Source organism: Motacilla alba, chromosome 2 (assembly GCF_015832195.1).
Source record: "Motacilla alba alba isolate MOTALB_02 chromosome 2, Motacilla_alba_V1.0_pri, whole genome shotgun sequence".
Lineage (NCBI taxonomy): Eukaryota > Metazoa > Chordata > Aves > Passeriformes > Motacillidae > Motacilla > Motacilla alba.
The window spans coordinates 44,711,766-44,735,805 of NC_052017.1; the positions used below are offsets into that span (position 1 = coordinate 44,711,766).

Genomic DNA, 24,040 nt, shown 5'->3' on the forward strand with positions numbered 1-24,040 from the left:
GGTCCTGTCACTTGCATAGCATTAGGTCAAATAGAATGTGATATGTCTTGGGGCTATATATTCAGAGATTTCATCTCAGTTCAGTCTGTTTTAAACAGCAACTCTATGAAGCTAGTAGAAAACAGGATTGTATTTGCATGCAGATCCCTTGGGAATTGCTGCTTGAATATTTGAGAGATGTCTGTCTGATGATATGTTCAGATTGCTTTAAAGTAACTGTGTGGGTTCTCCTCAACTTGAAAAAATTTAGGAATTTCATACTGCAGATTAAATAAGTAATCATTATTGAAATGATTTGGCATATTACATAAGTTTTTGGACAAATTGGGTTTTTTTGCCTTTTATTGTCTGTAAGGGTAGTCTGTTTATTGTACTTTTATCTGTCTTATTTGATGTGAATAATACTTTTTGAATGAAAAAAATGAATGGGCGTGATGAGTTGTTTTTACAATTCTATACCTAATTGGTTAAGACTACCACTGACATTTTCTTCAGGTCACAGATTATAAGGTGAGAAAAAACTATTACAATGATTTTATTGAGGGATCTGTATAGACAGGACTTTCCTAAATTAATTCCTTATTAGAGTAAATGGTTTTGTTATTTTTTTAGGAAAAAATAATATTCTTGTGATATTTGAATTGTCTTTGATGGAGAATCTATCTCAGTTCTAAGGAAGTTGTTTCAGCAGTTAATTGTTGTTATTAAAGAGAGAAAGAGAAAAAAGGAAATTGAAGTGTTATCTTTCTTCTAATCTGAATTGCTTTGTCTAAAGTTTTGAGCTATCATCTCTTATCAGTCCTTTTTCAGGTAAAGGAATTAACCTATCCTCAGCCTGCATTTCCCCACATTTGATTGAGAGGATATGATCGAATCCACTCTAACCCCCCTTCTGATATGCTATAGACGCTAAATTCCTTCAGTCCTTGGCTATTACATTTTCCAATCTGTCATCCTCTTGCCTGTTCCCAAGAAACCTCTATGATTTTTTTTCACTAGTGTTTGTGAACTCTCTGTGCTGACACTAGGCATTGCATTCCTGTTGTCATTCCAAAATGTCACTGTCAGTGCCAAATACAGGCCTAATAATATCTCTACTTGTTATTTCCGGATTGTACTTTCAGGAAAGACATAAATCATTTTGATAATGGTGTCATATTATCAGAAGTTCAATTAATGATCTCTAGTCAAGTCCCTAAATCTTTTTTGTAATTTTGCTTCCCAGGAAATAATTTTCCATCCTTTGCTAGGGCCTCCTGCAGTGTCTGATCTTCAAAGGAGTGTAGAAAAGTTAGAATTCAGGAAAATATTTAAAATCTTCAAAATGTACCTCCTAATGTGACTACTTAAAATCCATTAAATAACTAGATAGCTGTGCTCTACCTCAAGAGGCTTGCTTTAGTAATAATTAAAATAAATTTTATGTTGTGCATGATGTAGAAGATTAGACATCATGGCTGTAATGATGCTTTTTCCTGTTACTGCTTCTGTTTAAAGGAGAATAAAATAACATACTTGAGAGCAACATTTCTGGCGCTGTTATGATGTTGCTCTAGATAGACCACTTGACAGAATCAGAGTGCAGATATAGTTCTACTGCTGCTTAAGAGTAAATATATTTTAATAATGTTTTCATCACTTTGGTATGCTTATTTTAGTGGAATTTTGAGTCAATCAACTAGAAATTATTATTTCCTGTCACAATGCAAATGTAAATACTCTTTCAAATCCCCAGTGAAAAGCAACTTTTCTGAAATTGGAATTTAATTTTTGTTTATTTATTTTTCATTCATTTTTAGCTTCCCAGTGAAGATACTGAAATATTTTTGAGTGCCTCACAGAGCTTATTATTGCTGGTTCAGTTGTATGGAGGGAGCAATCAGGAGAGTATGTCTCCAGAAAACATGGACAGCTTTGCTGAAGTACTGAAGTCCAAAGAAGATCCACGAGAACTTAAGCTTTTGTTGAAAATTGTTAAGAGACTGGTGAGTTGACATCTAACCTTTTCCAAAGTCTGCGTGTTTCTTTTACATAATTTGATAGTTTTTTGGGCTGAAAACCTCTTATGAAAATGATGCTGGAATTCTCCTATTTCAGTTAGTCATTCAGCAGTGCAAATGACTCATGCTATTTTTACACTTGTTTAGTCATTCAGCTCTATAAGGTATTGAAACTATTTTCTGAATGCCTTCTGAAAGAGCTAACCTTGTAGCATTATATATCTGTTCAGACACACAGTGGTTTATTTCACAGTGAATAAAAGACTATTTTATACTTGGAATAGGTTTGTGCATGGGTTGTTGAGTCTTCATTCTCACTGAGCTATAGGGACCACTTGTGCTGGAGTGGCTGTAATGTAGAGAGCCAGGCAGTGGCAATCATGCAGGGGCTTCTGGTGATAATGTTGACATGTAGAAGGTTCGCTTCTGTCCTGCACCAACACAGTGGAATGACAGCAGCTGATGTCTTTCAGGTAGCTTAGGAAGGAAATATTTTGGTATCTGTAGCATTCTCTCAGATAATACAATAGGCTTTTATGCTGAAGTGTCTTATTAAGAAGCTTTGCCTGCATTGTCAACAGCCTTGCATTGTTTGAGTACTTCATCCTTTACTCTCCAAAAGCAGGAGCTTTCAGTTAAAATAGGATAATTGCCCCAGTGTAAGAGGCAGGAGTTCCTTCAATTTTGCAAGTGCAGTGCTGACTACTAGAGTAAGACCATAATCCATGGCAGCAGGAATTAAAAGGGAGCAACTCCCTTGTAGAGATTGCAGAGATCGTGTCCTCTTTCTCCTGCCTGCTGTACTTACATCACAGGAAAGTAAACACCATACTCTTCTTCCCTGTTTTGCCCAGCCCTATCTTGCCATGAAAGAAGCATGAATACATAAAATTAAAGTTGATATGATGTTTAAAATTCTAGAGATATTTTCTATTGATTTTAGCTTGTACCTCTGCTACTCTTTCCGAATAATTGTTGTGACGCATAGAACCGGCTTTTGCTGTTCTCCAAAAGCAATATGAGTAAAAAGACAACAAAGTGAGAGAGAAGAGAAATGAGGCTGCAATATACATAGCTAGATTATTTCATTTTAAAATAGATACAGACTCATTTATTTGTCTCCATTTTGAAGCCTAGGGTTCGAAAGTTAACCTAGTGTGCAGGATACTTAACACGGAAACTTCTATTGACTATTTCAAGAGAACAAAGCTCTGCAGTCACCTTTTGAACCTTGCAAGTTCCTGTACTTTAGGTTCCAGTTCTCTCCTTTGTATACCTGGTACTTGTTATTTATAACATCAGGCATAGATTTTCAGTAATTATTGTAATGAGATCATGCAATTTCTTTTGAAAGCAGCGTTCATAGATAATTTGACAGATTATTTAATAAATCATATGTTATTTCTCTAAACCTTAAAAAGTCCTGTTCAGAGGAGATTATTATCTTGTCAAAATTGTCGTAATCACAAAAGACATTGAAATATAATCATATCCATTTAAGAAGGATTCAGCCTACATCAGCTGAATTTTGAAGCTTAGAGCAGTGTTTTTCTTTTTATATATCTGAGCAATATTTTAATAGAGAGATGAGTATGTGCACCAATTTTCATTGTTGCAAATCAGTGCTTATACAGAGCAGCTTTTCAGTTTGTGGTTAAATTAACTTTGGTGGTACAGGCACAGGTATTGGTTATGTAAGACAGGAATGTACAAAAAGAGCTCCATGTTATGCTACAGATGCCTTCATGGCATGTATTGCTGGAAATATGGAAGGGCATAGCAGTGTGACTACTTAACCTTGATTCAAGTGTTTTACGTGACTGCAGCAAGCCATTGGAGGCAGATATAACAATTTCAGAGCCTTCAGTTTAAGGCATATCAGAGGATTTGTTGAGGTACAAGATGACCTTACCTTGATGAAATGGAATCTCATATCTATATGTTGTTATAACTTAATGATTAAACCACTGTGTTTTATCTCCAGTGGGTGGAAGGTTTTTTGAAAAAAGTCAGAAATTTGAGTTTGTTATATTGTTTTGTTCAGTTTTTTTAATCATTGTCAAAAATGACCAGCAAATTGACTGCAGGGCAACACAAACTTCTTGCAGCACTTTCTTCACTAATTGTTTTTCTACAATTTTGTTGCATGCATTTCTAAAACAGAAATAAAGATATAGGCCAGACTTTGTACAGACTTAATACTGAAATCACTATGAACACACCTTTTTATAAGCTTTTTTTTGCTGTAAAAAGGAATCATTAGGAGAGAAAATATGCTTTGAGCTAACTTCAGTAACTGCGTAAGTAAAGATCACCTAAAAGGTCTAAAAGAGGCAGCATTGATTGTCTTCTTTCTGTTTTCTTTGTAATTACCACTTAGATTTCAAAGCTTTGGGCTCTGTCAAGCACAGGTTAACCCATTTTTTCACAAGAATGTTCTCTCACTGCCACGGATAAAATGAACAGAAACTGCATAAAATTATTGAATTGAGGAAGAGGATTTGGAGGTTTTTTCCCCTTCAACTTTTGCACTAACTCTCTTGTTCTGATTGCTTCATCTTGGGTTAGACAATGCTGCTATTCAGATATTCTTCATCTTTTTTAGAAGCATTTTTGTAACTGATTGATGACATCAGAAGAGTGATCTCTAGCTTTTTAAGTTCTGGAAACCTCTCCTGCCACTTGTCATGGAAATCACTATCTCATCATTCCATCTCTTCTGTGAAGATAAAGTGCATCTTATTATGAGTCCAGGAAATTACCTAGATAAAAATATATATTTTTTTTTTAAACAGAAGAAATTTTCATTTGGGAAGCAAGTAGTTGAGGATTGCCTGCTTTGCTGAGAAGTTTTTAATTTCTTTTTTTTCCCCAGAGGGAAAAAATTTCCCTGCCATCCCAATTTATCATCTAGTATGTAATGGGAAGGCATTTTTTATAGAACTAGCCAGTATATTTCTACTGGACATAAAATCACTGTGGGATTACAGCTCGGTACTCACAAATAAATTATTTCAGCTTTCAGACCAAGAGAACACTCTTTTTATTTACTTCCATGTAGTAATAAGGAAAAATTCCTCTGAGAAAAATGAGTAAATGTTAGACTTTCTGCACTCACAGTGAGTGAAGAGGGAACTTTTGTTCTGTGACTTTTCCCTTATATACTTGTCAGAAAGGATATTGAGTTCTACCTTTTTAATCCCACCTTTTTCTTCTGATTGTCTTTCTAGAATCTCATTTTCACTAATTTGTGTTTCATAAGTGTCAAAAAGTTTTTCCTTTTTTTTTTTTTTGTGAGCAGCTAAGACATTTAGGATGTCATCTGCATGTCCTATACCCCATGGGGAATATGTATAAGGACTTCTCAAATAATTTTAGACTGTGTTATGAAGACATTAAGGCTAGAATGATAATACATAAACTATGGCAACATTCCATAACATTCGTTAACTTCATTGTAGGACTATTGAACTCTAATTTCATCTCCCTGCCAATCTGAGTCACAGCAAGAGCATCACTATCTACCTGCAGGCAAATTTACTACCCTGTTTCAAATGTGCCAAAGCCTGGGGAACCACTGATCACTATGTCTAAGATGTCATTCAAATCATGCAGTCCTTAAGTGTTTCTGTCATGTAGATTAGCAATTATATCATCCTCAGTTTTATACAAAGATCTGCTCCATTTGCTTCTCTTGAATAGACAGCTCAGTGTTTGTATGTAAAAATATATGTGTATATTTTTACTGCCATAGGTCCCAGATTAGATCCTTGTTACATTAATCCCTGATTATGCATTATGAGGACATTTAGAGCTTGGAGAGATACACAGTCCAAGCATACAAATGTTTGATTCAGAGTAGCTGTTCTGCAATCCCTCAGTAAGTTGAACTTCTTGCTGGAGGTTTGCTCCTCAGTAGATTGCCACTAGTACATATATAGGGAACTTCCCTCCAAGAAGGTGAAGCAAAATCCCAAGAGTTTCTCAGATAGAATCCCTTTTGCAGCTTCAGCTCCGAGGACTTAGTGCCAGAAGGAGGGGCTTGTGCAACAATTCCCAGAGGTCTGTTTTCCCATGGTCTTAAAAGGCTACAGAAACCTGTTGGCATATCTCCTGCTGAGGGAGCACAGCACTCAAGTAATCTCAAATTAGCTGGAGAAAACTTTTTATACATCTTACTCCTGATCTGAATCTTTTAAGTGGCTCATGATCAATTTCATTAGTTGCTAAGTTAATCCGTAATATTCCATTGCTTGAAGGAATAATTTTATGACAGCTATGGTTGTTAGACTGTGAACACAATACTCACTTGTGGGTTGCTGACATGTATAGGCATACTCACAATAAACAAACAAGTTTATCTAAAATCATACATATTTTTCAAATTTGGGTTACTCTTACAAGAACAAGTCCTATCCTTCATTAGTGTTAATCTCTTGTTTTCAAGTTGTTACCAAACCTGCATCCCTTCTTTACAGACCATCTTTTGTTGACTTCAGTCTACAAGAGTAATGTCCTTAAGACATTACTTTTGTGTATATGTTAAAAGGGAGCATTTCATTAGCTGCAAACAACTTAGATCCTCCCAAACAGGGAGAAGCTAATCAGCATTGGTATACATTATGCAGATGATAACAGGACGTGTTGCTCAAAATCCTTTGAAAAAAATACATGGGAAGGGAAATGCACCTTCACCCTTCCCACTGTGTGGCAAAACTCCTTCTATTTGCACACTCAGGCAGGATTTTTTTTTTTTTAGAAGTTTAAATGAAATTGGAGAGGGTCTCCAGAGATGAGGGATGGGGAGGCCTTCAGCTCCCACTGTGATTTGGCAGCCTTTTGCCATGGTGATTTGAGGCCTTGCCATACCCTGACACAGGGGTAACAAGCAGAGTGGGGAAATTGCCCTGTCTCCAGGGGCAAGAGAGACTGTTCTCCCCTCCTCCTCCTCTGGGTTTTCATCTAGTTGTAAAGTAAGCTTCTAAGTATGGCTTTTTGAGTTTTGCCTATGGTTTAACCAAAATACAATCTAATAACATTTTAAATAAAAAATGCTACAGTGTTCCTGATGAATATGAATAGTCGGCAGAGATATTTGTGAGTTAGATTGCTGGGCCAGGCCATTGCCATTGTTCAGGAAGCAGTACATTCAATTTTACAGCAAAGATTTAAAAAAAAAAAGGTTTAAATTACACAGAAGATGAATGCAGCTAATCACAACTACTCTAATAAAATTTAAGCAACAAATAAACAATTACTTAAATAGAATGAGAATAACTAGTATAATTTAAAGAAATTCATTGTTTAATGGGCATAGTTCCCTTGTGGCACAGCCCCCATGCAGCACTTCATTGTTTACCAGAATGAAAATTGAACCAATATTGATCAAGTTATCTGAATAATTTGGATTTTTTTGTTGTGCAAGTCTTATTGAAGCTTTGAACTTTTTGTTCGTGGAAGTGAAATATTGTACTTCCACTAATAAAACCTGATAGATGGGGTTTTTGTTGTTGTTGTTGTTGGGGTTTTTTGGTTTTTTTTGGTTTTTTTTTTTTTTAAGTTTAGTAAAGCATTTTCAGTAGCTGGGAAGGAAAACAATCAGTGTGATTTTTGTATACTCAAAACTTAATAATATTCCAGTTTGTTGTCATGCATTCTACAAGCAATACCAGGTCCTAAGATATGTATTATTTGATCTATAATTATATACTTGCTATTAAGCATAACATAACTTTTCAAAAAGCACTTTTTAAAGTTCTGTGTGAAAATAGTATTTGTGTGTGTAATAATACTTAAGATATCCAGATATGAGAGGTATCCTGAAGCTGATTTACATTTGAGATCCCATGGCATTCTTTATAGTACTATACGTGGTTAATTTTACCTGGCCTAACTAGATTCTGAGTATTGAAATCCCAGATACAGTTTTTCACTATAGGTCTGATAAGAATTTTCATTTTTAATCTGAGTTTATAAGCTACTTATAAACCTTACTTACTTATACTTAAATCACCTTAGGGACATGTGCATATTTCATCTGTGTGCCTGGCTTATGGAGTTTGTGAAGGGCTAAATTCAGGCTCACTTATACTTTGAGAAACTCATGGAGTGTTTTCAGGAGGCTGAGTAGTAGGACAATATGTTAGCAGTGTCCTTGACTTACTCTTTTTTTGACATTTGCTTTCTATGCTTTCTACTGGTGTAGAAGGAAGAACAGTTTGATATTTAGATTTACACATTTGGTTAGAGCACTGATATAATTTTAATAGGCCTTTTCTATTTCTGATGTCCTTCTTTTTAGTTTACCTTTTTGATTTTTACAATAACCTTCTTTCAGTTGACCAGAGTTCTTAAGCACAGCATTTTAAAATTAAATACTTATGGGATTTTTCCAGTGTGTATCTTTCTGTCTTATGGAATGAAACAGAATGAGCATCCATGAATAAGTCTCAGTGACTGATGCAGTCCCTGGAATTCTTAACTTCTTCCATCTTGTCACTTTGGATCCTGTCCAGAAGCTCTGTAGCTCTTACCAGATTGAAGAAAACTTTGCTATTTCTTGACCCAAAGCAGTAGATGGTATAGGAATGCTCTTCTTTTTGTTTGTTGTTTTGGTGTTTTTTTTTTTCTCCTCATACTAAAAGCAAATATTTAAATCTTGATAAGATTTTCCAGAGTTATGGGATCACTTATTTCTGCCTACATCATAATCCTGTTCTGCTGAGTGAATTTGGTACATCTCTGACTACGATTACTGCATCTAACAAGATGTAGGATAATATCAGTTCCGTGGCTTGGAAGGCTGGGATGGTGAATGGTAGGAATGGTAGGGCTACTAAGGCTACTAATTTACTTCATGTGATATGGTTTATATCCCTGTGTATCTCTAACTACAAACAAAATGTATCTTCTTTTTTGTTTGTGTCTTGGGATACTCTTAAAGTGTTGAGAAACTTTTAGCAACTGTGAAAATCAAAATCTTATTTTAATTGGATCAAATGTGAGAGATTTTTTTTAACTGCTGATTATTGGTGCCCCAAAGCCTGTTGTATCAAAAATACTAGGCTTCATGGAACCTCCACTAAAATCATGCATGGTCCTCACATAACATTTTGCTGAAGAGAATCTATTAACACCAATCAAATAGGACTGAATTATTGAAAATCTTCCCTCAGCTTGAATTTTAATACAAAATTGCACATATTTCCGTGTTCTGTAGCATAAATGGGAGCATATGAGCTGTAGGTGCTGCTTTCATTATTACTATAACTGAATTTCATTAGTCTGTAGACTGGGACCTCATTGTGATTATCTCAATCCAAGCATAGTAAAAAATAATTTCTTGCTCCAAAGAACAATCCAGCTTGTTTCCAGTATTCAAAATAGGATCAAGAAACGGCCTGAAAGTGACTCTTTCTAATAGGAAATATTTTGACTCAAAATCACCATTCTGGGTAAAAGAGATCATTGAGCAATGATTAGTTCTGTGCAAGCAAGTATGAATGCTAGACTAGTTCATTACTAACATAAAAGATTCTTCATTTTATTAAAAATTTAAATTCTTATGGTCACAGGAATATTTTAAAATCCTTAGTCTTCATGTGAAGTTATTACCAGAAATTAAAAGAGCTTTTGTTGCCAGTGTTGAAGATGAGATACAGTTACATGTAAAATGGTTTCCTGTTACTTTTTGCAAACTTATATTGCAAACCCTTCAACAAGACCTCCCTTTTTCATTACATCCATTCTTTTGCTCCATCTTCTTGCTGGCAAGTTTACTGAAGGTGAAATAGTCTGTTTTCATTGTGTCAGGAAATTTTTAACTACAGTGTACCAAAATGAAATCTAATGTAGGAATTAGATTCCCTACTGAAAAGGAGTGCTCCTTCCTTTGACTTCTGAATCACCTAGTAGTGGACAATCAGAGTAAAAGGTCTTGACATAACCTCTTTGTTAATCCTCATTGCTCCCTTATTTTCCTTGCTAATGTTTCTTTCTACTGAAGAAAACTATTAAAATAATAAAACTGTTGGAAAAAATATGTTGATTTTTAAAATGTATTTCAACTTATGCATTTTTGCAAGGCATCCAACAAACATTAGCTGTGTTTCACTTGTCTGTGTCCTTGCTCTCTTCATCTTATAAGGCTGGAGCATTTCTGAAAAGCTGGTGCTTTCCAAAATCTTGCCATGAGCAAATTTGCAGGTCATACAGAGCTTGATTTTTAAAAGCAATGTGTGTATGCAGCTAAACAGGGGATGTATTTGGAGTGTTTTTATTGGAGAGGGAGACAGTCCTTGGCCATCAGGCTGTGAAGATACAGCACTCTGAGGCACATAAATTAGACAAAGGAGACAAAAAGCCTGACTGGGAATTTCAGATATAGGTTATCTGTCTGATGGAAATTGTGAGTAAAAATACAGAAGTAGAACAAAGGTATGCTGGTTGTAGCAATGAGACCTAGCAATATGACCATTTAGAGCAAAATGAAGGCACTGTTTAAGAAGTTAGAGATTGTTGGAAAGATCAAAGATGAAAATTACTTTAGAAGTATCGATCAAAACATAAGGACAATGGAAGAAAGCAAAATTATTTTTTTTTCCTGGATATCTCATGCATCTAATGGTTGGTTAAGGCATTTTTTAACAACAAATACCTACTTCTAAGGTTCCCCAGCAGAGAGCCCATGCTCACAGGCTTATTCCTGGCAATGATAATTGTTTCTGCACTTTATGAATGTGGTGCTGCACAATTTCAGATGATTGTGGTCCATGTAAGTGAAGCAAGGTTGTGTTTAAAAATAGCATTTGTGTGCAGTGAGATGAGGTTTTTAGTAGATTTCTACAACAACTGACCCTCCTCTCCAAGTTCAAAGTGTTTCAATCCAGCATCTTCAGTGATGTAACATCAGCATTTTAAATTATGAAGACTCTACTAGTTAAACATTTATAAAGTGCCCAATGCTGTCATTCTTTAAACTATTAAAATGTAATGTTTTTATATGAACATCATTATAAATTTATAACAAATGTAATTTGTGGTGATGCAGTGTTCTCTGGGCTGCGAATTACTGTCCTAAATTTCATACAGCAGATGCTTTCTCTGCTGCACTGGGTGCGGTGCATAGTTGATGAGTTCATATGATGCAGCATAAGAATATCTCACTATTTGCATTCCAGCACTACTCTGCTTATACAGCTTGCTTTTTTAGACTCAGGGGTCATTTTGAGAGTGTTGAAGTTGACACACAATTCCCAGTCTTGTCAAAAGCTTATGATTGCCTAAATTCTTTAATATCAGTAAAAGAGTACTTCTTCCAGAAATATGGAGTGTTCATGAGTAATGAGTCAACAGGTGCATGTAATTTCATATCATCCAATAGTTCCAATGATTTAAAACAATTTTTTAAAGGAATTATATTGGTGTACTTAATTGCAAGAGAACTGCTGTATGTTCTATAGTGCATATTTTACCTCATGGATGAAAATCTGATTTTTGTACTGTAAATCCTTGGAAATTGTAATGTATAGAGTTACTGCATATTAGAATCACATCAGAAAAAGATAATTTAAAGCAAAATCTGCCCTGCCTGTGCTAAACAAAATGCACATTAAAAAAATCTGTCATGTATACAGGATGTGATTTATATGTATGTGATGTGAGGGGGATATGCTAAACAGTGGAATCTACCAGACTAATAATTTAAACAAAAACCCCCATTATTTGTAACTGCAATTTACTGTTGTCCCATTTAATCACTTAAAAATAGAAGAAAGAGTCAAGGTAGAATCTCTTTGCTCATTCTGACTGAGTGCTTCCTTTGTGGCTTTTCATGCAAGAGGGCAGTGTTCCCAGGGAAGTGCCAGGGCTCTTGATGTGTGCTCTGGGCAGAGGTTTCCCTGCAATGGGCTTGGGAAGATGGAAAGGCAGAATTTCCCAAGGGATCTTGGGCACAGTGCTGCTTGTCCTGAGTGCTGGAGCAGAAAAGCTCTGCAGAGCTTACTAGTAAAGCAGCATTTTGTCAGCTGTAAAATTTTAAGTAAGAGTCCTTACTGAGTAGCTATGTGTCGCTTATTTTCATTAGAGCAACAGTTTGCACAAAGCAGGTTAGAGTTAAAATCAATGTAACATTAATATTTTACAATCAAATAATTCCCATAGGAATGAGCTTATTAACTCATCCTCATACTGCTACTTTTCTGCAAGGCACTACCAGTATTTAAATGCTTTAAAAGGTAATTTTTAGCATATGTGATAAAACAACAGGTGTGCATAAAGCATAAAAGGAATTGTGGTTAAGAAAGATCAGGGCTCTTGTTTAATGGCTCTCTTTAAGCCATTAGTACAATTTAGTATTTGCAATATGAATGGGAAGGTATTCACAAAATGGCACACAATATTTATTTTCAAAGTCCATGACTCTAAGACAGCTAGGAGTAGTTTGTGCAACACATATCTGTCAGTTATGTGAGACCTTGACTCTGCTAATATAGCAATATTTCTTTTCCTTTGGTGAGGAAAATTCTTATTGCTGAAAAAGAAATTACATGTTATTGAAAGACCTAAATAATCTGCCCTCAGAATTGCTGGAGTGGACTGCTGCTCCACTGAGAAGCTTTGATGGCATTGGAGAGATGCTCATGCAATTCATTCATGTAATTGTAGTTCCAAGATGAAATATATATTACATTTTGGAAGTGATGTTATTTATTTATGATTGATTTTATTGAATCCTCTAGTCTCTATATCACCATTATGTTTGATAGGATCTTTTTCCTGACATGTCTTATTCTACATTTACACCTCTAGTTATATGGTTTTGATTCTTCACTCTATTCCTAAACTCCAGATGCTCCTGGGTTTTTTTTTTCTTGAAACTTACTGGTTTTTGTCTTTTTTTTTTTTTTTTTAATGAAGCTGAAAGCAATGGATGTTGGAGATTGGAGGACCAATTTTAGTGTTAAAATGCCTTCTCTCATCTAACATTTTGACCACTGCAGATTTCAACAAAATCTTATTTTCCCTCTTGCAGCTTCATACTTCAGTTTTGCATAGCTATTTATGATCTCAAGAGCACATAATTGCATTAGCATACTGTTATGGGCTTGTGTGTGTGTGCATCTATTAGGCTTATATACTCTTCTGTAATTCTTTTAAATTTTCTCATTAAATTATAATTTATCCTGGTTTTCAGTATTTCCATCTACATAATGGCTAAAAGTTTAAAAAATTGCAAGGATTTAAAATAGCTTAATTTTCCAAATTTTGTTACAGAGATTCCTAAAGAAATTTAATTTTCTGGAAGTACTATTTACTTACTTACGAATGTCAGACGTACAGAAGTTTCTCTGATTTGGCTGCCACAATCATTAGGTTTTCTAAGTCCTAGTCCTTTATTTCTCTTATAAAAGGATTGAAAGAAGAGACCAAAGAACTGATGAGGAACCAGAAATACCATGGGATATGAAGCATTTTGTTTAACAATTTAAATTATATTACAGTTCCCACAATTGTACATTTCAAGAAGATTAAATATTATGAAGTAGGATGCTGTGATATGAGACTAAATTATGTGGGAAGCCTGATACTCTTCCTAAAAACAAAACTATAATCAGTCAACTTTTGAGTTGTGAAGCTCGTATGTCTTTTTCCCTCATTTCCCTTTTAACAAATTATATTAAATGGGAGGTGAACCCAGTAACAATGTAATCAAGCTTTTGACCTATTAAGTTCAAATAGCTTTGAAATGAGGTGAACCAGATTTTGTCTATCCCTACTAGAAAATGAAAGCAGCTGAACATCAATCTGCCAAGATTGTTTTATTCAACTTTTGCCTAATACCTTGTAGAGTACTTCAAGAACTTTAAAAATTAGGGTACTTCTACTTGAACTTGGATGAGACGGTGGAATATGAATGTAATCACTCTGACAGTGATTTAGTGACCCTGGAACATCTGGGAGTAAAGCCAGGTGCAGAGAACAGTGGCAGGATGTGGACTGGAATGTGAAAGGAGCAGAACTGACTACTGCTTAACACCTGTAAGTGAGAAAGAAAAATAATGATGTCTTGAAATGGTTAGAGGTGAGAAATAAAAAGGAGTGATGAACACTTCTTAATATCTTGGCAGCGCTGCAGTTCTGAATGTAATTTCCAAACAATATGGAGCACATTAGATTCTGAGACTACTGAATATGATTTTAGTGTGATAAGAATCTCATGTCCTGTGTTGTACAGCCTGTCCCCTCTGTAGTGCTGCTTTGATCCGGCTCCCCACCCAGCCTACTGGGGTTCAGCTTGCAGCCTTTCTTTTCCAGAAGAAAGGAAGAAAAGAGGTTGGAAGTTGTGGTAATTCTCATGCAGCTTTCTTTTCTCCCCTCTGATGAACAGGGATGCATCTCCCATTCCTCTGCAAAGAAAATGGATCAGAGCTGGACTTTTATGTTATGTCCAAAGTGGGGAATGCACTTCAGTGAAGCAGTGTGTATTCAGAAACATTGTAAGGAATGGGAAGGGGCATCAAAACCACCATGAATTATAGTGTCATCACTGGAAGATGTGTTCTAGGGATGTTTTCTATCCATGATCCCATTAATAGTGAGAATAGCAAGTTGCTTGAACCCTGATCCAAAAGACTGAATAATACAATATTTAAGGGTATCATGCTAATGTCATGTGGGGCACAGATGCTATAGCCCATCAATTTGTTTTAAGGAAAGCAAAAGGAGTGTTTCTGTTTCAAACAGAAACCAAACCAATGTACATTAAACAGCTGGACAGCTGTTGGTCCTGCACTAATAAAGAAGCTGTAGGTGCAGAGAACTCTGCACCCCACAGTCTTCCCCGAGCCCAACGACTCTGCAAGGCTGCCATTGCAGGTGCACTCACCCATTCAGTGTGCTCCAGCACCCAGGTTCCTCCGTGCAGGAGGGGCTGAGCTCCAGCCAGACTGAGACCACACTTGCAGTACAGAAAGTATGTGTGTCTGCTCTAGGGACCACTGCAGAATGCAAGCATCACCTTTTTATCTCAAGCTGTGGTCTTGGTTTTGTCTGGAAACTTAAGACATGTAACTAGGAGGATCAATCTGATAAAAAAGGGAGTTTGCATCACTTGGTTGGCTCAAAGTGCTCTTTATTTTTAATTGTTCCCTGGACAACCATTCCTTATTGATGCTCTATCTTACCTTTAGTCAGAGCTAAATAATTTGTCAGACTAGTACAAGTTATTTCAGACCAAACAAACATATTTCCTAATACCAAGTGCAGAAAAAAGGCCAGGAGAAAAGGGAAACTTGTCCATACTTAATTATGTATTTCCAGGTGTAAGAAAGACCAGCCCTTAAATTCAGTAGTGGTACTGAAGATGCAAATTTTGGCTTTCAGTTCACCACTACAAGAAACCTGAGGAAAAATCCAGGGAAACAGGTTATATATTTCTTCCATAATTAATATATTGCTACATGTAATGTTTGAAATATTGAGGTAATTTGTGTGAGAGTTGTCACAGCTTTCACATAAAAATAGGAAAATCAAATCAACAAAACTATAATATTTACTGCCACTCAAATGGCTTGCAAAGCTCATTATTTTTGTGTTATTTTCCTGACATTATTCCTTTCACTAAAATTATGTGGTTGAAAATAGAGGGATAATTAGCATTAGCCCATTTATGAGAAACTGCTAGTGACAGAAACTTATTTATTGTTGTGTACAATTAAAATATGATGTGAACACATGATAATTTACATTAAAAGAAGATTGCAGCTTGTCAGCAGTTTCCTTTGTTCAGCTGTGTGTTTATTAGGCTACAGCTGCTCACCTACTTTTATATGACTTTATAGTAATAGCAACATGTTAATTATTGGAGATGTCTAAACCAGTTTGATTACACAATATACAAAGCAAAAATATATCTGATATAATCTTTGTTAAAGAATTAGATCTGGAAGTAAGATTATATACCAACAAGAAAAAAGTACATTCTTGTTTCATCTCTTTATTGTTTTGGCTTTGTTTGGGTTTGTTTTTTGGTTTTTTTTTTGATTCCTTGCAGCAAGTGTTTTTTATACATAGCACCTAGGGTGATTTATGTAGATTATTTTGCTGGTTTATTTGCACAACTTCAGTACATCTGCAAATAAACAACTTGAAACCTGTCAGAAAAAAGGCAGACACATTTTTTTCCTAATTCTGTCATTATACAAAGTGATTTCTGCAGTATAACAGTTGCTATTAGTTTATGTACTTTAGGATTTTTAGGACTTGTAGTCCCATTATTGGGAGTTTCAGCATTATGTTCCTTGGCATAGATGAGCCGTAGTGGGAGGTCACAGCAAAAGACACTTTTCCAGCTCCTGTAACTGGATGGGTGGTATTTCAGAGTCTACAAAATGGAAAGCAAAAGTTTAGTCTGCCATTAGTACCCTACTGAAACACAACATCCTGAAGGAAAGCAAAGCAAGATGCTTCTTTCTTTTTGGCCAGGAGGAGATGTGATCAAGCATAGAGGAGCTGTTAGCAGGTCCCAGTAAGAAGTTTTAAAACCAAGTTCTAGGAACCTTTTTATGCTGAAAAGTTTTGTGCTTTTGGGAGCAATATAGGGCAATCATGTCTTCAGTGTACCTAGGGGCTGATATACCAGCATTATTAACTTGTGCTCAAAGGTTCACGCTGTTCTCCAGTCAGAGAAAATATTGGTCCCATTAATTTCACAGGTTTTTTTTCTGTCACTATGTGCAAATCTAGTTGCTGTATGAACTTTCTGAGAAGATAGATACCAACTTGCTCAGCTTTCATGCTTGCTCCGTGTCTCTTGTAGCTGTCAATATTATTTCTGTTTAGAGGATTTGATCTCTCATACTTAGAACTATGTATAGACACAAAGTCATAGTCCGTGGCTTTGACCAGAATCTTCTGGAGCAGAAGCAGGATGAATAAATGAACAAGCACTTTGGTCACTTACAAAATTCAGACTTTAAGCATATACTTCAAGGTCATAATGCAAACAGAAAGAACTGTGCTTAAGTATTTTCTTCTGACTTTTCTTATGGGAAGCACATTTCCTCTCTTCAGCTTGTTACTATCTTTTAAAAGTTTCTTTGCATCCCTACCACCTCATTTGTTACTTTTGCTTCAGGTGGAAAAGTAGCAAACTCTTACTTGTCTGGGAAGTGTTCAGATACTGCTAGAGTAATGGTAGTAGGCAGCCCAGCATGTTCTGCAGTTGAATACTTCCTGCTGCTTCAGGATGCACTGCTTCAATTAATAGTATTTTTTTTGGGGGGGGGGGGAGTTTCTGAGGAAAGCATTTTATCTTTCCTTTCTGTTACTTCTGCTGTGATTTCCTTTGGAGAAAATTTTCCCAACTCCCATGAAGTCACACTGCCCTGTATTAACTTTTAAATTCAGTTTAAATGCCAAGCAACATTTACAACTGTGGTCTAGATTTGCTTCTGATTTTAATGTCATATTTCTGCTATTTCTTTTTATCTAAATGTAAAATCATTGACATTGGTTTAAATGGATTATGTTCTCATAAATTATTGTTTCATTTACATAAAATAATTTATGAAAGAATATCTTGGTATTCTAATGCAAAAATTATGGTGCTTCTAGTTAACTAATTAGAGGTGTCAGTTATTTTCTAGGATTGTACCACTTACCACATAATAATCTCCTTACAGTACTTTCCTAATTCCAGTCTCAAAACCATTGAGCTGAATATGTGGTCAGACTCTTCTGTATGACACTTTAATGGTGTTTTTACCATCGCAGCTTTAGCTCAAATCTGATTATTAATTTTAAAATGTGGAGCAGCTTATAATGATCATTACGCACTCCTGTGAAGTCCCAGAGTAAAAAAAATCCACAAATATTTTCATGTTCTTATGTTTGAAAACTGAGGTTTATAAAACCCATAGTTTTAACATTGTAGAAATCACCACTTGTGAATGTTTAATCATAGATTTAAAACTGACTGTGATCTATAGCAAAGAAGGAAAGAAGAGGAGGTGCAAGATAGAAGTATCCCTGTACAAGAGCATCTGAGCTTAACCTTGAATAGCAGAATTTCTAGGCAGGGATTTGTACTATTCCTTCTGCATACAGAAATGAGATAGGTATGATACTCAAAAAGTATAGTCATATCCTGCAGTTTTCAAAAAAGAAAATAATTTTGATAGTGTCATTGAACCCTGGAAGAATTAGATGTAGTTCTTGGAAGCCTGAATTTTAAATAGTGTTAATTAAAATGTGATCTACTATCTTTTACTTCTAAGTTGAATTCATATTTTTTCTTTCATGTTCTTATTTTATCACAGGGATTTTAATTTTTTTTAACTCCTCAAAATCCATTTCTCCTCAATGTATTGGTATTGATTGGTGTGCTTCCACTCAAATGGCCCAGAAATGCAGATAAGAGAGCAATATAAGATGGTGTTGTGAGAAGTTTAATGTATGTATCTCAAGAAATGCATCCTCCACTTACATGCATGCTTGCAGCCTCACTGAGGAGGGAGTCTCATAGTTTTAATCCTTTTGATTTCTTACTTTTTCAATCTGGATGAACAATTATATCAAAGTAAAATGTTTTGGCTTATTGAAGATGCAGAAAAATAGATTTGGTTAAAACTTGGGAACTGGTAACAAAACTCAAAGCCAATGTTAATTTTCTTGCAATGCTTGTGAAAACAGCAGTGAATATTGATAGGATACAATGCGAGTCAAATTAATCTTTTGCAGTGGCCATTAATAAAACAATATTTCTCTTTACTGGAGCTGATGTCTGTTCGGCAGGATGTTTTCATGCAAGTAAAAAAAGTTTGAAGAAAGAAATGAATGTTTTTGTCACAGCTTACGTTTTCAGCAATTAGATTTCTTTTTAATTTTGAATGGCAGAATAGTAGTTTTAGTACTTAAAAAATATTTAAGACCACATACATTCCCTTTACATACCTAATATAGGTGCTTCTCCTCTGAAGTTTTCAGCCTTGATGTACCTTTAGAGCTGAACACAATTTTTTGGGAAATAAATATTTAGTGTACATATTTGAATTTTACAAGTCTGCCTTTCTGACCCTGATTTTTATGTATGTTTAACCAGTATTGGTTGATTGAAGAAAAGGACTGGGGAGGGAAGGGGATCAAGCCAAATGAAATATAATTAGAGGGAAAAAGTTTTAGCATAAAAGAGAAGGTTTTAATCCTAAATGAAAGCTTTGTTTTGTTTTTATATTCACTTTAAATACATGTCCTTTATGAAATTCATTCAAATTTTAAACAAAAGTTGGTTTTATAAATGGTATGCTGAGACACCTCATAAAGAGATTGCAATGCAAATGACTTTGAGGCTTTCAAAGTTCAATTTTGTACCATTAGTATTATTGTGGTTCTTGTATTGAGGAGGTAGCACATTTTACCATTTAATCTGTACTAACAATTATATGGATCTGTGGTAATAATTGCATGGATTTTCAATAACTTTCAAACTATTTCTATCATTAGTCAAATGAAGGCTACTTGTTTCTGTATGACCATTTTTGGCCTTCAACTTGTGGATTCTAAGCCAAATGTATTATTGTGTATGTGTGGGTATTACTGCAGGTAGAAACCGGAGAAGTCATTGGGTTTCTGATAGGATGAAAACCATACAATTTTCCCCATGGAAACCAAACAGTGGTTTGCCCATGAAAACAATTCATCTGAAAATATATCAGAGAACCATCTCTGTAAAATATCTGTTTTTACTTGACGTAACCATTTGAAACTACCTGTCTGTTCATTTAGCTGTTTCATCCTTTTGTACATCAGTAAAGAAGGTTTCTTCTTGCCTTTTAACGTAAGGTACTGAAGTATTTATTGTAGCCTTAAGCCTCTTCCAGCTCCTGCATAAGAGCTGACTAATCTGAACGACAGAGGGCGATCCATGGTTCATTGTGCAAGGAATGGGCCTCACTCTCCTCCAGGGCCATCAGCTTCCACATGATGTTTTTGGTGAAGTGATGCATTCAAGCTGGGCTACAGTTGCTGCAAAACTTTTTTTTCAGACTGCTACAACTTGCATATTCACTGCATAAAATTCTAGAGGAATTAAGCTGGCCAGAGTACTACTGTGAGCACTCTGAGCAGCAACTGCACTTTATGGCAAATGCTAAATCGTGTCACCCTTGAGGAAAGAAAAAGGAACTATTCTAGAGTTGGTCAAGGCAATTGTAACAGGAATATGTGAGCCACTTCTAGCCTCTGCCTGTGAACACAGGCTGTGAGAACAGCACATCTTTGAGAACAGAGGCAATTGAATTGTGTGTATCAGTATCTCACTGCTCATTCAACATGCACACATGAGAAAACTTGCCTTCAGTTGCGCAGCTTTTCCTTAGGCTTCCTATTTTTGATACAGACATTACTTGTACAATTCTGAATCTGACCACAATCCTAAGGAAATACTCCAATCCGGATGCTTAGATTTCCAATGCCATAGTATTGGGTTGTTACTGGCACACAATGAGGCAGCTTGATTAGTGTATGGAGAGGACAGAAAATAGTGGTTGCCTGCTGATTCACCCTGTATTGCTTCTGGGTGACAGCTGGAGTCTTATTCAAGATTTTTGATTTTTATTTGTAAGATTTCAGATTGAGTAAGTCCCAAACCATCATTGACTTCTAACCCATCTAAGGACCCATTCTTCTTTGTTGGAAACAGTCAGTCTTGTCTAGTGAAAACATACTAATCTGAAAGGTCATTTTTGTTCTTGATTACTTTAACTTGCTCAATTTTCCATTCAGAAAAGTGAAACTAATTTTGATTCTGTTTATCTCACTTCTAAGCTTTTTTTCCTTTATCCCTACTTTTGGAGGTTTTGTTTTTCAAAAGACACCACCAATTTCAAGCAACAAAATCATTTAAACTAATATTTCATACTGAAGCTTCTGTAAATTGTTTTGATAGTCTTTAATTTTTGGTTGCATTAGGCAAGGTGACTATTGATAGAATCAGAAATAAAATTCCTGATTCTCAGTCCTATAATGTGACCGCAGAAAATAATGCTATATTAAACAGAAATTTAGAGCAATTTAGAATAAGGGGAGGAGGGGAAAAGCATATAAAACTGGTGTTAAACTTCTGGATATAGAGTACTAATCTTTACAGATGCTGTTGGACAGTAAGTGTTCTCCATTCAGTTATTGGAAGAATTGGCATGCAAGCAGATGAAACTTAGCAGAACTGAATTTTTGTTTACTTTCAATAGGAAATTACAAATAATCATTGAGATCAAACACACATATTGATCCAAAGTGTCATTATCTCAAGCAAAATTGAAATAATGTGTTTTCAATAAACCTGAAAAGATCAGCAAATATTAACACAGTCCTCCATATTCTCTTATGTTTATACCATTGTGGTATCTTTTTGCAAAACAGTATGAGTGTTACAGTGAAGAAATTTTAATGCATATTCTGGTGGGATGAAGATTTAAAAACTGTTCCAGTGAAGACATTCATCAAATTATGTGCACTGCAGAACAATAATATTGTATCTCTGACAAACAGATTTCATGCTGAGATACCTTCATCTTAGTCTGACAATTGAGATGCAAACTAGAGATTAATTTGTATTTTGAGAGGTTGTTGCATAAATATGAGAAAATTGTTCCTTTTTTTTTTTTTTGGTAGCACAGCTCTGTTGGGTTTTTGTACAATTAACCGCTTAATAATCTTCCAAGGCAGAGATGCTGCACAAAATAGGCTCTCTTATTTATTTAAGTACTTTCCGTGTTCACTAGATTAAGGCTGAACCTGTATAAACAGTTAGCAACACAGCAGAGCTGCCCCAGCTTGTACAAGCTAAAAGGTTCTGCTGTATTAGTCAAAAAATTCCAGCAGTGGGGGACTTCTACATCCTGCTGAAGCTAGTCGACTTTGAGCTTGCTTACTGCCTTGCCTGATGAGGCCCACAACTTCAGTGTTCTTGTTTTCAGATATACAGACCAACTGCTACTTTGTGATAATGAGAGAAAGCTCTGGCTGCAAATATAGAGGTGCCAGTAGAGTTGGCTGTGTTTAGAGGTGTGTTGTGACTTTCCATCTACTTCTCATTTTTCTTTATCATGGATTTGTAAATTGAAAATATGCAGTAGGTCTACAACAGGGTTTTAAATATAAAAGGCTTTTAACAGCCGTTGCACTACTGTGGTTGATAAAGCAAATGGGAATTACAGAAGCCAAACATTTTGGTCAATATATCTAAGCTGCACGCTAATAATGGATTACATTAGCAGAGATGTGTTCAGAAGACCAATCTGAATATTGCCCACATTGGCTTGTGAGGCCCCCTGCTATTCCCATGGAGAGAATATAATCACTTGGAGAGGTGAGAAGGTTGGGACTGAGGCCAGGGAGACCAGCTGGAATATGCATGGGCTGAATCAAATATTGTCAGACTTAAGAAGCAATGTTTCTTCATTTGCACAGTGATGTGTTTACAAACAGTAGTTAGTTCCATTTTTATTGAATGTGAAATATTCTTCTTCTTAACCGTGCTCTTAGAAAAACAAAACCTTTTTTTTTTTTTTACAAGAATTAATTCCTCCTTGTGTCAGTCCCTTCCACCCACACACCCTGCAAATGTGCACAGTAATTTAACATGACATTCAGAAAGAAGAAACAAACACCATTTACAATCAAGACATCAACCTATGTTTTAAAATTCAGATTATACAAGTTCAGTGCCTGAATTTGCATAGAAAATGTCTGGTTTGCATAATAACTTGAAAACTATTTTCCTTCTCTACTATTTGGTTTTAAACTCTATTTAGTCATAAAGCTGGAAGCTGCCAAAGCATTAATTCTTAATTCTGCTATTTTTTAATTCTGGTCAAAATATTTGGTTTGGTTATTTTTCCATTCTCTGGGATTGCAGTCTGGGATTGCATCTCTGGGATTTTTGCAGGCCTCTGGCATCCGAAAGCTTTTCCCCTGCTCTTGCCTTTTTTTTAACTGATTATTTAGGTCTTTCTGGTGGAGGTAATAATGGAGATTAGGAACTAAGTTTGAATCTGGGATTGTGCCAAGTACTTTCTTTAGACCAGAAAATTAACTTTGGGGTTTTTTATTCGAGGACTTATTTTGTAAGGATTTTTTCCAGCCTGTCATAATAGCATTACTATGTACTTTTGTTCAGTCAGCAAGGATTTTGTATGTATGACACACTGTAGCCAAACTGTACTCTTCTCAGAAACATGTAATTAAAGATGTCAGGAAATTGTAGGTTAGTGTTTGTAAGAAGTCCGGCGCATGGAAGTAACTCTGACAAGGCCTGTTGGTACTTAGGATTTTCTTTCTCTCCATAGATAATGATTAGCTATGTAATTACCTGCTTTGGAGTAATAAATGATTTTTGTTCCTTTCCCTTCAGTATTTGTTCTTGACTTAGTGCTTCAGTGAACAATGTTTTTTATGCAAGACAACAAAACTGTAACTTCAGAAGGGAGGTACTTGCATGTCTATGAACAACCTAATCCAAATACAGTACTGCAGGCTTTCCTGCACCAATACAAATGACAGAGTGTGAATTAGGGGAGGTAGTGCCTGCATCCTGGTTTTCCTACTACAGAGATGCATTATAAGACCAGAATGATTCAGACCCAAGGATTTTAGTTACTTGAAAGATCTATGAGGACTGTATTCCTTAGGAAAGAGTAGACTAAGAGACCATACTGATTTATTTTGTATCCTGAGAAGATAAGAAAGGATGAGCTATCAGGTTATTTAATGAAAGTAAGACTAGTACAGGGAAATGTATTTATTTCTCTGAAAGGACATGGGGACCAAAGAAACACATGTAGGTTTCATTTCACTTGGAAAATAGCTGAAATATTTACCAATGTGTCAGGTGTAGCAATCCATAAAGTTACTTGTTAGTAGTAGTTAAAAGTAATGATGAGGTAATGATCCAGACTTATTAAAGCTGAATTTTAAATTAAGTTTGGAGTGGGGTTCAGATGTAAATACTCAGATTTTCAACAGCTTTTCTTAGGAGAAGT

At 35.5% G+C, this 24,040-nt stretch overlaps 1 protein-coding gene across 3 annotated transcripts in view; it reads left to right on the forward strand.

The window, feature by feature from the left end:
* Positions 1–24,040, forward strand: part of ULK4 (unc-51 like kinase 4) — a 213,858-nt gene that overhangs the window by 155,882 nt on the left and 33,936 nt on the right. For all 3 annotated transcript variants that reach the window (XM_038126839.1, XM_038126840.1, XM_038126838.1), the window contains one exon: positions 1,800–1,985. In XM_038126839.1, the coding sequence (XP_037982767.1) occupies positions 1,800–1,985 (186 nt within the window). The remainder of the gene's footprint in view (positions 1–1,799; positions 1,986–24,040) is intronic.